We start from the raw sequence: 15,531 nt of genomic DNA on the forward strand, positions 1-15,531 counted from the left end.
CCGTCCTGTGCATCCATGTCGTTCCTCACCCTGTGTGTGGTACGACAACCTGATGTTACCTGACGGAGAAAAAGACGTCATGCTGCTTCTGCAGACGAATTTTCCTAGAATTCAAAAGGGAGTTTAAAAGCTAATGGAGAGACTCTGTAGCTCACATGCATCGTGCCATGAGTGGATATTTTTAAGAACAAGTGATGAATTATTACTAAAGTGTATTTCAGTGTGTGCTACTGGCCTCTTTGGCAGAAGGCTTCCTATTCTGATGACACAAAACACACTTTATCTGGAAAAAAATAAGCTTTTTATCACCATTTGACCTATTTAGAAGGTTTTTTGGGTCCAATATGGCAGCAAGCGCTGCAGTGCAGCGGTCCAGATGTAAACGTTAGAGGAGCTGCTTCCTTCACCTCCTCCTGACGACCCCTCCCCTCCCTTATCCGTCTTTTCCTCACTTTACATTTTCCTTGCCATCTGTCCATTTCTTTCTTCCAGCAGTGCTCTTTAGTCTCATCTCCCATCCCCCTTTTGCCCCGCCACCCAGATGTGAATGCATTTATAATGGGGAGCATGTGCACTCAAAGTTGTTCCTCTCCCACCTCCTTTTTTTCTTTTCTTTCTTCCCCCCCTCTCCCTTCCTCCAATGGCTACTGTGACAGACCCGAATGTGTGTGCGTTTGTCAGCGCGTGCCAGACAAGAGCATACGGGGTGCCATCGTGCCAACATATGCCAGGGGGATTTAGCATGCCAGTCTTGGCGCGCTCACGTTTGGTGTGTGTTTTGCCAAGGCCAGGCATGCTGCTGTTTGCAGAGATAAGGGACCGTTTCCCCGGTTTCTTCTCTCCTCCTGTCACCCTCAGTCTTTCTGCTCCTATTGTGTTTCGTACCCTTTCTCTCCAGAAATGGCTGGATATACAATTCACTTCCCACAATGGAGGATATTTGTGCAATTATTCTATGTTTAGGCATCAAAAAAAAAAAAAGTTTAATTACGTGCATGGTCAAAACCAGATGGACTTGATTGGACTCATAGAGCAGTGGTTATTATAACGAGCACCACTTCGGAAAAGAAAAAGAAATGTCCCACCATCTTGTCTGGCATTTTAAAGCTATCAACAAAATTTGGCCTTTTCCAAACGTTTTAAGCGATAACAAAATAATCTCTGCGTGGTTGCTTGGATGTGTTTTTAAAATGCGTTTCCTTCATTTTCTAAGAATTTGAAATTTCCTATTTTGAAGTTGGAAATGATGTAGCAAAATTTGTAGCGATAGCTCCAGTGAGTAATCTATATCTTAGACAATTTTTTATTTAATTTATTATATTATTTGATGCCATTTCTAAACCAAAGTTGAGTTTCGAAGTGACTGGATTTCCCTTTATAGAGTCGTGTTTACACTAGAAGGAAATGCACTGTGAGGGGCTTAAACTTCTTAAAAATAGACATTTTATGACAATTGAGAACTTTATAAATGAGTTCAAAATGGATTCAGTACAAGATTTGATAGCGGCATCTGATTCCTGGTTTTTGTAAAGCTTCAACCTGCCAACTCAGATTGTAGCATTTTCCATTTTTTCTTCATGAATTGCTACATGAGAACTAAGGTAGTTTAAAATACTTTTTTTTCCCCTTTTACCATAACAGACTGATTTGAAAGTAAAAAAAAAAGCAAACATGTAATATCAGTAGTAAACTAACAAATTGTTTTTTAAATCACCTTACATCCTGGGTATTCCAGTATATAAGGACCATTTTTTGTGAACTAATGCCTGTACTTAAAATTTTTTGTCAGCTTTTAGTCTCTCAGTCCCATAAACGTGTGTTGTTTTTAGATGTTTCCTTTTCTGGATGAATATGCTAAACCGATTTCATACTGAAGGACCCACTAATAGCTCAGGCTGATAATAATGTGCTGTCGTCTCTGTTCCTCAGCGTGTTGGATATCTGGATCCCTCAGCCGTTCCACGCTGAGGTCCCAGCTGACTGGTGGGACACGGAGGCTGACAAGTCCCTGCTCATCGGCGTCTTCAAACACGGTAACACACACACACACACACGCACACACACATAACTGCACGCTTGGATAATGTCAACACCTTCACACACACTCAGACACTCCAGTGGCTTCCAGCAGAGTAAGCATCACGCAAGCAGCTACACACTCTGGGCGAGCGCTCATACCACCCGCTTGTCCTGCCACCAGTTGATTGGTGTTGCCATGGGGATGGCGGTACGCAGCTGGCAGGCTCGGAGTGCAGTTGGGAGGGTGATTGATGGCTGTTTTCACCACTGGCTGCACAAAACACACACAGTTACAGGTGTTGACTTATAAACAAAGTTTACCTCAGCATTTCACTACCAAATTCTCTACCCTGCAGGTTTTTATTATTTTAAACATCTGAAAATGTTGCGTTAAAACTATTACCGACCAATGGGTGTGGACCTGGTTAATGCATTCAGAGTTGATTTGCTTTATATAGAGGCCCTCATTCATATTAATTTGGAATAATTGTTATAATTTTTCCATCATTGCCGCCTTCTATGATTCAATTAGGACACATACACACGCACAAGCACACACAGCGCAACACAAAAGGCCTCACCCGTAGTTAATCATAATCCTTATTCACCAGGGAGGCCCTTCAGGGGGACTAACACACGCATACTCACCCAGCTTTGTGCGCAGACACCAAACAACGCTCGGCACACACATACAGAAGAGTGATGGCCTATAAAGGCCCCGATGATTAACGTTTGGCTGCGGGCGCGGAGCTGCGAGAGTGAGACGGAGCGACGGTTAGGAGCGCTGCCTTACATCTTCCTAATGGAAATTTGATGGAGAGAGAGAGGACAGAGAGAGAGATGAATGAAAGGTTAAAGAGATGGCGTGGCTGTTTTGCTGAGCTGCTCCTCCTCCTGTCCTCTCCCTCCTTCTTTTTCCTCCTTCACATTTTGCTCTCATTCCTTCCGCTTCTTTTTTTTTTCCCTCCCCTCTCTTTCCTCTCTCCCTCTCCTGTACTTCCTGATGCGTCTCAGTAGGATCTGCACGTTCCAATCTTTTCTGCCTGAACGCTCCTAACGGACAAACACGCAGAGTTTATCACACTCAGTAGCTCACTTTCACAGGACTCCATAACACATGCACACACGCGCACACACTTTACTCCTCTTCCTGCTCATTCCCTCTCTCCCTCCCTCTCTTCTCTCTGACACAAATAAGCACCTGCAGGCTCACTTGGATCGGTGCGCGCACATGCAGGCCAGAGGCGAGTGTGTGCACAAGCGCATGCACGCAGGCTGTGTATTGTCAGCAGCTGGCTCCTGGGGTCTGCCCTTCTGCTGCTGTTTTTGTCTGTTCCTTCATTTAATATGGACACTGTGTGTGCATGTGTTTGCCTGCACAGCTCTCCGTCTGTTGAACACTTAAGCTAGAAAGCACAACTTATTTCCCTTCCTCCCGAGAGTTTGCCTTCAGCCTTGGTTAAAATTAACCTTTTTAGTTTCTCTGAAGTGAACCACAGCTTCTCCCACACCTTCAGACCTGTGTTCCTGGCATTCGTATATATATCATCCTCTTTTTTTTTTTTTCTCTCCCCTATCTCTTCAGGCTATGAGAAGTACAACTCCATGCGTGCCGACCCTGCCCTGTGCTTCTTGGAGCGAGTGGGCATGCCAGACGCCAAAGCGATCGCCGCTGAACAGAGGGGCTCTGACATGATGGCAGATGGCATTGAGGGGTAAGACAGCTGACCAAAAGGCAGCCCTGCTCTCACCAAAGCTTATTTAGTGCTTCTTTTTGTGAGTTTTGTTACCATTTTTTTTTTTTTTTCATTTTTGCATAGACTGAACGTGACACTTTGTATTGTATTAGCATCTGATGTTTTCTCCTCTGTAGTAAGAAAGTAATTTGGGGTGGGGATTTATCGTATCGATTATCATTTATCGTGATGAATTTTAAAGAATTTAGATTTATTGTTGGCACAATAAATTCCAGTTATTGTTTGGATGAATGGAAGGTATTGTAGTGTTTTTTCCATTGTTTATTCAATGCAAGCGTCAGTAAATGTGAAAATGTGATTAAATGCAGTTTCTGTGAACAGGTCACACTTTTTTATGTGACTGGTTTTCTAAAGAAGTATATTATAAAACTGTTTATTTTTCCATAGCAGTATCTTACAGTTATCTAAAAAAGAAGGAATAAATTGTATCGTTATCACAATAACACCACAAAATATTGCTATAAAACTCAAAGTTCATATCGTCCACGCCTAACATTAATGATAACTTGTCATTAGATCAACTCCTTGTTTAAATTTTAAGTTAATTTCTTGGTTATCTCTTTACGTCTTTAGTGAGGATGAGGATCCGGAGTATAAACCGATACGTATGCCATTCAAAGATGACCTGGACGATTTCACCAACTCTCCCCTGGATGACAAAGACGATGCAGCTGAAGGCGAGACTGAAGGTAATTTATACCAGTGGAAATCAATATGAGAAAAGAATAATATTGGCCAATAAACTGCAAAGGTTTGATACAATTTTAAGGATTTGCTTCATGTGTTCCGACTCATCACTTTTAAAGGGGCGGTTTAGGATTTTTGAAGTTAGGTTCTGGTAAAAGGTGACGTGTAGTCAATATCTTACCTGCAGTAGACGACAGTTTTGACATCTTAAATTCATATTAGTTGGTCCCCGAGGCTGACGCTAAAAACAATGTGTTCCTATAAAAGGCAATAAGTGTAACTGTCGCATGTCTATGTAATTGTTTTATGAGTTTGCCTGGTTTATATATAATTCACTGAGAATGTTAAATAAAAAGGTTAATGTGCTTAAAACAGAAATGACACTGAAATGAGCACCAAACCTAAAACAGTTCCTGACTTGAGGGAATTTATAGACTAGCCAACAGACTATGCATCCAAATAAAATGGATTCATCCTAAATGAAAACTTTAAAGGTCTTTCTGTGAGTAAGAAATGAATATTAATTAATAGAACCGAATATTAAAATAAATTAAAAAAAAACAAAAAACATTAATTTGTAATAAATTACCTGAGGGCACTAAACAACTGGCAGAAGAACAATTCAGCATTTTCCAATAAAACACATCATTAAACCAGCAAATGTTAGCTTTTGTTTTTTTTTTTTTGTTGTTTTTTTTAACAGCTCACAAATGTCGCTTTATGTGTCCCATATGTCCCAGTTTGTTACAGTTACTGGACTAAGCTGTCCAAACAGGAGCCAGACCATCAAACCTGGAACAAAATACAAGCAGACATAAAATATCGGCGTTTTATTAGCTGCCTGTATCCAGCAGATGCATATCAGGGGATTTTATGAAAACAGTTTAAATACATCAAGTTTTATTCCTTCCCTCGCAGTCAAATCAGGTGAGAACGGCCAAAACGTGCCATCTGTGGGCGGAGCTTCTGGCTCCAGCGAGCGACTTTATTGGCCAGCGGCCTCGGCCCTGACGGCCAGGCTTCGCCGCCTGATCACGGCCTACCAGCGCTCCAACCGCAGAGAGCAGCTCCGTCAGGAGGCACTCAACAGACCCGACGGTCGCCGCCGACGACGCAGGGAGTTCCTGCCTTCCATCCCCATGGTTCCTGAAACGGGAGGCGCCACCACGTACATCCAGGATGGCACGGGGGTGTTCATGACAGAAGGAAGCCCATATTTGGCTAAAGGAAGCGCTTATTTTGCCAAAGGTGGTCAGTTTCTGCCAGAGACTTCGCCAGTGATGACGGCCAACTCCCTGATGTCTGATGGATCCCTGTACTATAGAGAGAGGAGACAAAGGTACTGTTGTGTTCAACGGATAGACTGCGCAGAGTTTTAAAATGAACCTGATCTTATTAACACCTTATGGGTATTTGTTTTTATCTTTTTTCAGATGGACGCGTCGTGAGGAGGCAGACTTCTACCGCGTTGTGTCCACCTTTGGAGTCGTGTTTGATACGCAGCGTCAAAAGTTTGATTGGGCCCAATTCAGAGCGTTTGCCCGGCTGGACAAGAAAACAGATGAGAGCTTGGAGAAATATTACTACTCGTTCATTGCCATGTGCAAACGGGTCTGCAGGATGCAGGTCAAGACCGAGACAGGTAAAAGAAACGAGCTGTGAAAGTTTTACTGATCATAATGCAGGGTTTCCCACCAGGCTCAGAATTGCTTATTTATTTTAAGTTTTTTTTTATTATTTGATTTTGTAAGACTTTATAGCTGGTGTTCAGATATTAATCTTCCAATCTTTTAATAACTCATAATTTTATGAGTAATATTTTACATTTTTCTGTCAACTTCAAACATTTTTTAACCCAAAAACCCAGCGGGCCGCTGGATGAATGACTGCCGGGCTTAGCGAGGTTTCTGGGGGAAACCTTCATGACACAAACACAGAAGTGGTTTATTCTTTTGTCACACTACGACTGAAAGGTTGGGTTTTTCCAAAACATCTGTGCCATGCAGTTGTGTTACACCTGTTTGCTTTCATATCCCTCAAAAACAATTAAAGGAAGCCAATTTGGGCCTTCAGTAGTAGCAAAAAGAGTCGACTTGTGTGTAAATGGAAAACGGCACATGGCACAAAACCGCTAACCCACCTTAACATAACCGTCCATCTACCATGGCAAGTTGTACTCAGTTCTGGCTTTTATGGAAGAGTGGCAAGAAGAAATCCACCAAAGTCCCGTTAAAGACGGCACAAGGAGAAAGAATAAAAAAATTAACCTCTTTGGTCAACATACCGAATGCCTTTCTCATCACCAAGAACACACGATCCTCAGGGTGAAACACTGTTGGCAGCGTTGTGCTGTCGGGATGCTTTTCTTCTGCAGAGACAGGGAAGCAGGTCACAGTTATTAGGAAGATGGATGAAGTTAAGTCCAGGGAAATCCTGGAGGAAAACCTGTTAGAGGCTGCTAACGACTTGAGCTTCCAGCAGAACGACACTCGATGTGCAGCAACAGAAGCGTTTAGATAAAAAAAAAAATTGTATATGTTAGAATGGTCAAAGTCTAGATCTAAACCCTAATGAGAATCCATGACAGGACTCTTACATTGTTGTTCAAGCTCTCCACCCAATCTGACTGAAATTGAGGTGGTTTATTAGTGGCAGGACTTTATTTGTAGTAGTTAATTGGAGGTTCTGTAAATAAGTGCAATTAATTGCTTTTATATATATGAACAAAGATATTTATTGTTTTTAATTTGTTATTCAATGAGTATTTCAGAAATCACTGATCATTTGGGCAGCTTAAAAAAAAATCTTTAGAAGTGTGGGCTAACATCACCAGATGTAGCTTGTGCATCACATTTACAGGTGTACCAGAAACGAGGAAATACGAAGGTTCCCCCTGGAAAAAAAAAAAAAATACTTGACAAAGAAATTAAAATTTTTAATGTGTTAAAATGTATGTAATCAAAATTAACACGTTAAAGTCCCAACCCTAGTTTTTATGCACAATAATGGGCAGGAAGCATTAATGTAAAGATGTAAAAAGTTTTGATTCTGCAACTCAGGGTGGCTGATTATAAATTCCCTTTGAAATTTCAGATATATTTGTAAAATATGTTGAAATCATTGCATCATTCTCCTTACGATTTATAATTAAGCTAATTAAGCTCTTTGTTCCAAAACGCCGCCATTTGTGTTTATAATGAGACAAACCGTGAAAAGGGAATCATTTTTGCAAGGCATTACATGTTTGTCTCTCTTAGCTTGTGACTTTCTTTTTTTTTTTTTCCTCAGAACTTCCAGACCCGACCCTGATCATTGACCCCATCACCGAGGAGCGCGCCTCTCGCACCTTGTACCGCATTGAGCTGCTGCGCCGCATCCGAGAGCAGGTCCTCCCTCACCCGCTGCTGTCCGAGCGCCTCAAGCTCTGCCAGCCGTCTCCAGACCTGCCCGAGTGGTGGGAGTGCGGACGCCATGACCGTGACCTCCTCCTTGGGGCCTCGAAACACGGCGTCAGCCGTACGGATTATCACATCCTCAACGACCCCACCTTGGGCTTCCTAGAGGCCCACCAGCGCTTCACCACTCAGCGAGGCGCTGGCGCCGGCGGCATCGGCTCTCTCGGAGAACTCGGCAAAGTCGGGACGGGGATCACAGAAGCGGCCTCTGCGCCACTTCTCACGGCTGCAGAGCTGGAGAGTGCCGCTGCTGCTGCCAACATGGCCGTGGACGCAGCTAAAGAGGAGGAAGAAGGGAAGGCTGTAAAGATGGAAGAAGAGAAAACAGAAGTGGAGGTAAAAATGGAAACGGAGGAGGAAGATTCCAGCAACATTCCATGTATGAAGACTGAATCCCTTGAGCAAAAGGGAAACCAGGACGATGCTGACGAAGGGAAAGAGGAGGCAGCCGCTTCACCCATGAAGGTCAAAGCTGAAGACGTTTTGCCAAAAGTTGAAAAAGACGACGACGAAATAAAACCAGAATGTCAGACGACAAATGACCAAGATCACGACATGACAGAAGAGAAGAGCAGCGCAAGCCCTGAATATCACCTTAGCAACGAGAAAGACGTTGGCACTGAGCTCCCAGAATCCTCTGCTGAAGCACAACTTGGCCCCAAGATTGCAGAGGAGGAAGACGGCGAGGAGAAGGAGACTTCTGAATGTCTTAAATCTCCAAAGTCTGCCGAAACTGAGAAAAGCCCAGAGGAAGAGGAGGAGAGGCTGGATGAAGATGACAAATCGGAGAAGTCCTCTCAGGCTGAAGGTACTTCGACATCCTTTATTTGCTTTTATTTTGCTGCTTTTCTTTCCCCCCGTCGCCCCATCTCTCTTCTGACCCCAACACCCAGCTACCGGCCTATTTCTGGTGTTTCCCCTTGTGACTCGTCAGTGTCTTAATGAGCATCAGCTCCAAGAAAGGAGAATAAAATGAGTTTGGATCCCTTGATAACAATTTAAAAGATCTTTTTTTAAATGAAGACTTCGGAATGTGACTTTGTTTCTCTCCTCGCAGCGAGCGCAGGGCAGAAGAACTTCGACGAGGAGAGCATCGCTTCTCTGAGCACGTCTGTACGGGACGAGACCCGAGACGAGTTCTGTCCCGACGACCTGCAGGAAACGTCTGTGCTGCACACCCTGCAGGACCGCACCTACGCCTTCTCTTTCTGGCCCAAGGTACGTCGACAACAAGAGCCGCCACAAAAGTGTTGATTATTTGGCTGCCGTAGAACTCAAATGTTTCAGCGTTGGTCAACCTGCAGCGGCATTTGTGGCCCTCTGCAGGATTTTGGGCGGCCCCACCGACCTGCAAGCATAGGAGTTTGATGCAGATTTTAAGCTTTTTTTTTTTTTTATCTTTTATTGCAACATTTTTACAGATAAATAACTTCATCACATTAGTTGCAAAAAAGATGTATATTTATTATCAATGTTTTTGCGTTCATACTATTTTTGGAGTAATGAGAACCACAATTATGGACCAGCTTCTTCTGAAAAGCAAATCAAGCATCCGAAATAACAAAACTCAAAAAAAAAAAAAAAAAAAAAAAAAAACTTGTACCAATGTACAATCTGCTAAACTGTTTTCTGTTTTCTACCAAAAAAAAACAATAAAACAATAATTTTGTCCAGTTCAATAAAAATGTTTTTTTTTTTAAGCTCAGTATTGAGCAAATAAAATAAAAACGGGGCCAAAAAGTTTTTTTCTATATTTCTATATCTAGAAATAAACCATTTTTGTGGTCACACATGCTTCCAACATAAAGATTTTGGCCCTTATTGCAAAGAATTTGGACACCACTGGCTTAAATTAATTAAGCCAATTCTGAGTCTTTCCAGTTGAATCTATTGGTTCGTATCGTCTAACAGACGGTTTACGTTTTAAATGGTGTCGACTCCCTGCAGTCAGAAACATCCTAACAAACAAACTTGCCTCTTCTTTCTGTCCAGGACCGCGTGATGATCAACAGGCTGGACAACATCTGCGAGGCTGTCCTGAAGGGCAAGTGGCCCGTCAACAGACGGCACGTCTTCGACTTCCCTGGCAACCTCTTGCCGGGTCACGGCTCTGCGGCAACCGCGGCCGCCGTAGCCATGGTGAGCGAGAGCCCGCTGCAGAGACGGAGCCTGGTCGAGCTGACGATGGCCGGCATCCACACGCCGTACAGCGGGAGCGATGACAAGACGCTGTCTCCGCAGGTTCACGTGAGTGTTGATGCGAGTGACATCCTGAGTTTGGCAGGCTGCTTCTGTTGATCGCTAAACGTCACAAGTGTTGTGTTCAGGACGACGCTCTGAGCCTGACGGTGCCTCGACAGAGGAGGAGGAGGAGGAAAAAGATCGAGATCGAGGCAGAGAGAGCAGCGAAGAGGCGCAACCTGATGGAGATGGTGGCTCAGCTGAGGGAAAGCCACGCCGCCGCAGAGTCTCAGAACCAGGCCATCGACCTCACTAAGGTGCTCACAGGAAGTCCTTGTCCAGCCTCCCTGCAAGCTGCTGGACGGTTTCATGGCGACTTACAGAAACTCTCCCATCAGGGCGTGCACCACCACCACAAGGCTTCTCCGTCATTGGCCGGCTTCCCCAGCGCCTTGATGACGAACCCTTCCCTCAAGGTCCAGATGGATCTGCTTCAGCAAGTCCCGCCTTCCGGACACAGAGCCAACGGTTCTTTGGACGCCGACCTGCCCATCACGAAGAGGAGGCGGGGCCGCAGGAAAAATGTGGAGGGCCTGGAGCTGCTGTTCATGGGCAACAAGAGAGCAGCCGGGGTACGTTGAAGAGTTAAAGGGGACGCATTATGCTCAACTCACACTTTGCACGTTTTCGTGCTTGCATCTTGGGTCTTCTGTCACTTCAGATACCAACAAAGATATCTGAAGTTTAGCATCTGATACAGAATTGACTTCAGTTATTTTTTTTAACACAGACGTAAACCAGTACCAGCACAAGCTTGTTCAGTCTGTGCAATGAGGATTAATTGCACAGACAATGTAAAATAAATAAATAAGACAGAAGGTTGACTAAAATGAACTACAGCAAACCTTTCTGCAAAAGGCTGAGAAAGTTCAATTAGGAAAGTAATCTAAATATAATGTAAAATGAATAAGAAAGCATGATGTCACTTACAGCACAAAGCATAGAACTAGACTGAATAGATCTGCCTTATTGGTCAGGCACATTGCCACCGATACCTGATCTAGAATTTTTTTCAATATCAAGGCTGATACACGTATCAATATCTGATCGGTGCATCTCTAGTCTCTGCTGCTTCTAAAAACAGACCATGCACTCGTTTTATATTCTTGTTGGTTGTCCAGGAGGCTCCACTCCTGCTTTTCAAAGATGTTCTGCTGTATAATTGCGCATCTGTTTGCAGCCATTTTGTGCCAGTGTAAACATTGAGTTGGGTGGCTTTGCCAGCAGCAGCTTATTTGGATTTAAAGTGACAAGACGCCCTAAAGCAGCTCATTCTGAAAGGAGCTCAAAATACCAGATTAAAATCTCATTATCTAAGAATGATTTGGTGCAAAAACGTAACAATTGTTTTGCATATCCTATAGAACTATCCTAACCTGTTCAAGTAAAGCATACTAGGTCACCTTTAAAGATGTTTTATGTGCTCAGGTTTCTCCAAGCCGCGTTAAACTAATCCTTCGTCCTTTCCAGGATGATTCCGACGGGACAAAGGTTCCAGGAGTGGAGGCGGTCCAGGAAGCTCCCCAGTCCCACAGACCGACCAGCGTCCCCGAGCAGAGCCCCAACGCCCGCTCTCTGGTCTCGGGCAGCCTGGAGGAGGAGGAGACGCCCGCCTCCAGCAAAGACCTGGGAGAGTGGCTGAGACAGCATCCCACATACACCATGGACATGACTGGATTCACACCAGTAAACGCTCATTTATTCTTCGTTTCGCTGACGTTTCTCAGTCCTTTAACTTTGCTGTGCTTCACGCCTCACCTCTCTGTTCTCGTTTCTAGAAGAATGATGAGTTGCTGTTATCTCAGTTCTCCAAGCCCAAGCAGAAGCGCCATCGCTGTCGAAACCCCAACAAGATCGACATCAACACGCTGACCGGGGACGAGAGAGTCCCTGTGGTCAACAGACGGAACGGACGCAAGGTAAACGTCCGTTTCGACGCGCGTCTCCGAAACGACAGGAGAATATAAAGCAATACGAAGAAGTCAAATTATGATTAATTTGTTACTTTTGGGGCCATTTATGTGTAGTTTTTGTTTGTCATAAGTTCTATGAATTTAGTTTTTCCTTCAGGCAGTCAGAATGTACTTCAGTTGACATAATCAACGTAAAGTTTTACAAAGAGTCTAGTTGGTAGTGCATTCAAGAAACAATTTGATGAAGCCTGTGGTTGAAACTTTACGTTGTAAAGGAATAAAGCAGAAGGGGTTCTGAGGAACAAACGCCTGATGGTCAAGATGACGATCTGTTGATCGCTTCTCCTTCCTGGTTTTTAGATGGGTGGGGCCATGGCTCCACCAATGAAGGAGCTCCCCAGGTGGTTATTGGAGAACCCGGAGTTCTCCATCGCTCCTGATTGGACAGACATCGTCAAGCAGTCGGTGAGTGTCTCCTCCGTATCGACTCTGCTGCGGTTTTCCTCAAGTTGCCTTCTGACCACAGACCTCCTCCTCCTCCTCCTCTCAGGGTTTCCTCCCGGAAACCATGTTTGACCGCCTTTTGACCGGCCCTGTTGTCAGAGAGGAAGGCGTCCGTCGTCGAGGGCGGCGACCCAAATCGGAGATAGTGAAGGCAGCTGCCGCCGCCCAGGCCGCAGCGGCAGCACAGGCTGCGCAGGCGTCGCTGGCGTCAGCCGCTTCCTCCGCAGGTACAGTTCTGCTCCGGACGGAGTCGGATCTGATCTGGGCTCAGTTTAACTCCGCTTGTGTCCCGCAGGAGGAATCAACCCGCTGCTGCTCAGCAGCCTGTTCGGAGGGATGGACCTGTCGTCCCTCCAGAGCCTTCAGTCGCTCCAGTTGGCTGCTGGTCTGATGGCCTTCCCGCCGCCTGCTGACCCCAAACAGTCCGCCGCCAACGCCGCCGCCGCCTCCATGCTGCCCCTCATGATCCCCGGCATGGGAGGGCTGCCCAACATGTTCAGCCTTGGAGGACTATTTGGAGGTAACCTGGCGGCAGCCGCCGCTGCCACCGCCGCTTCCAACGCCAACGCCGCTTCCAACGCCAACGCCGCTTCCGGAAACACCAACGGGACGCTGGAGGGAGACGGAGGCAATGAGGAGGAGACGGCAAAGAGGGAGAAGGAGGCGAGAGACGACGGAGACGAGATGGGAGAGGATGACGACGAACAAGAGGAGGCGGCGGAGGGAGAGGAGGAGGGAGCGAAAAAGACCAAGAAGAGGAAGATGGAGGGAGAAGTTCCTTCAGAAAAAACAGAGAAACCCATCGGCGACGCGTCCGGTGCCCCCAAGATGGCGGCCGCCGAGGCTCCAGCAGAGGTTTCCATCAACGGCGACACAGCCGCCCTGCTGGCCGCCGCCGGCATGTCGGCCAACTCCCTGGCGTTCAACCCTTTCCTGCTGTCCACCATGGCGCCCAGCCTCCTCTACCCCTCCATGTTCCTCCCGCCGGGCCTGGCCGGCCTCAGCCTGCCCGGCTTCCCCACCGCCTCCCTCGCCGAGCTGCAGAGCGCCATGGCAGGGGCGCTGGGCGACAGCGCCGCTGCCCCAAACCCGCCGAGAGACGGCGAGGGGGACAAGAGGGACGACGGGAAGGCTGCGGACGACGAGGAGGAAGAGGAAGAGGAGGAGGGAGAGGAGACGGACTCGGCGGAGCAGAAAGAGGAAGGTGCGACGGGCGGAGGATTGCCGGAGGAGTCGGCGGCGGCGGCGTCTCCCCAGAATGGAACGAGTGACTGAAGCGGGAAAACGTTGAGATAAAGAAAAAAAAACTGACTGGCCTTGAACACTTTCCTCCCTCTGTTGCACGTTTACACGCCTCCAACAGAAATATCCAAACTATTACAAACTTTTTGTTTTTCCTTTGACCTTTTGTTGACGTTTTCTATTTCACGTTTTTGTCGTTTAACCAGGTGTATTTACTATGCGTCAGAGAGGACGAGATGTGTTTGTATTAAGTTAAATCTCTCTGATCGATAGTGTAGTCAGGGAAAAATCCTCAGCCGAGCTCGGCTCTCCTTCAAAGACTGTTTCCTTCTCTCCGGTCGGTGCGCGCCGTCAACTCTGCACCCACCTCTTTGTTTTTTGTTTTTGTTTTTTTCTTTTTCCACAAAATAGGACTTCACATCTTTCCAATAGTACTATTATTCTAATTAATATTATTATTGCTGCTTTCAGCTCTCGAGTCATTTATGCCTCCCTCTCCTTTTTGTCTGGACTGATATGTTGTTGCCGGCAGCGTCTCATCCAAACCAGAAGAAGCTCCTGCTGCTTCTTCTGACGTCAGTTCTCAAAGAAAGAAAGAAAAACAGCATTACAGCTCATCCTGCTGTCTGTCTGATAAAGCTGCTGCAAAATGAATCGATAGAGATGCTCTGTTTTAGAGCAGATGTTGTTTTAAGTTCTCACATATCAGACCAGGTAGACTCTGATGAGGAAATCAAACCAGACTCTCTCCGTCTCTCGACCATCCAGGTGTATACTTGATGAAGAGCAGCACACACTTTCAGGAGGATACCACTACACACTAACCCCTCGTAGGTCATGTGACTGTTTCTCCTGTTGGTTTTTTGTTTTTTTTTTTCCCCTTTTTTTCCTCGTTTTGACTGTTTGTGTGCACGCTGAATCGATACTGTTAAACCCAGTCCCACACTGAAAACCAGTCTGGAGTCTTTCCTACTGCCACATCCGATTGGTGTCTCTCTCCTTTTGGAGGCGGCTGCTTGTTTTTCTTTTTTGTTTGGTCTTGTTTCGTCTTTCCCGGGGTTGCCGGGCGGGCTGGGTCCTGCCGCCGGTCAGGCCTTCTGATTGGTCCGCTTCATGCTGCCAAAACCCAGCCACCACCACAACCACCACCCCTGTTCAGAAAGGGGGGGAGGGCCTTCGTGAATGAATTTGGAGCGGCGGTTCAAAAAGCAAGGGATGCAACGTTTCAGGTCGATTCGTTAAAGAGGTCGTTGCGTCATTTCCCGGTCGCTGCCCCGTCGAAATGTAGTTTTAATCCTCCTCCACGTCCCGGTAGCTCCAGACCGAGTGCTGCTCCCCTGTGGCGATCTCCTTCTTTAAAGACTGTTTGCTTTAGTCACACACACTGACACCAGGCCTGGCCACAAACACAGGACTGAGACAGGACTTTTCAAAGTTTCTACATGTAGTTCAACTCTGCTCGCTAAGTTAAGTTTATAAGTACTTGAAAGCACGAGTGGTGCTTAATTTATTCCCCCCTCACCCCTCCCACAAACAACCCTCAAAGGCCAGTTCTAGTGTCTGAGAAGAATAAAGTGCTGCAAGTGGTTCCAATATTTAAAAGTACATTTTGAAAACGACAAGCGCTGCGGCCAGGGATAGAAGCGAGTCGGAGGTCTTCGTCCCGCCGCCCATCCCTCCACCCACGCCAACCACCACCCCCCTGAACCCCCC

The 15,531-nt window shown here is 46.0% G+C and overlaps 1 protein-coding gene across 1 annotated transcript in view; it reads left to right on the forward strand.

Moving 5' to 3' along the window:
- Positions 1-14,423, forward strand: part of chd7 (chromodomain helicase DNA binding protein 7) — a 92,493-nt gene extending 78,070 nt beyond the window's left edge. Inside the window, exons 27-41 of the mRNA XM_015038805.1 lie at positions 1,930-2,033; positions 3,605-3,734; positions 4,350-4,465; positions 5,382-5,802; positions 5,897-6,105; positions 7,752-8,726; positions 8,976-9,136; positions 9,911-10,165; positions 10,246-10,416; positions 10,498-10,731; positions 11,630-11,845; positions 11,938-12,078; positions 12,433-12,537; positions 12,623-12,803; positions 12,872-14,423. Of these exons, the coding sequence (XP_014894291.1) occupies positions 1,930-2,033; positions 3,605-3,734; positions 4,350-4,465; positions 5,382-5,802; positions 5,897-6,105; positions 7,752-8,726; positions 8,976-9,136; positions 9,911-10,165; positions 10,246-10,416; positions 10,498-10,731; positions 11,630-11,845; positions 11,938-12,078; positions 12,433-12,537; positions 12,623-12,803; positions 12,872-13,851 (4,399 nt within the window). The 3' untranslated portion in view covers positions 13,852-14,423. The remainder of the gene's footprint in view (positions 1-1,929; positions 2,034-3,604; positions 3,735-4,349; positions 4,466-5,381; positions 5,803-5,896; positions 6,106-7,751; positions 8,727-8,975; positions 9,137-9,910; positions 10,166-10,245; positions 10,417-10,497; positions 10,732-11,629; positions 11,846-11,937; positions 12,079-12,432; positions 12,538-12,622; positions 12,804-12,871) is intronic.
- Positions 14,424-15,531: the final 1,108 nt, after the last annotated feature.

The sequence above is a fragment of the Poecilia latipinna genome, unplaced genomic scaffold (genome assembly GCF_001443285.1).
Source record: "Poecilia latipinna isolate Pla-1442-1.1 unplaced genomic scaffold, P_latipinna-1.0 Scaffold453, whole genome shotgun sequence".
NCBI classification, from domain to species: domain Eukaryota; kingdom Metazoa; phylum Chordata; class Actinopteri; order Cyprinodontiformes; family Poeciliidae; genus Poecilia; species Poecilia latipinna.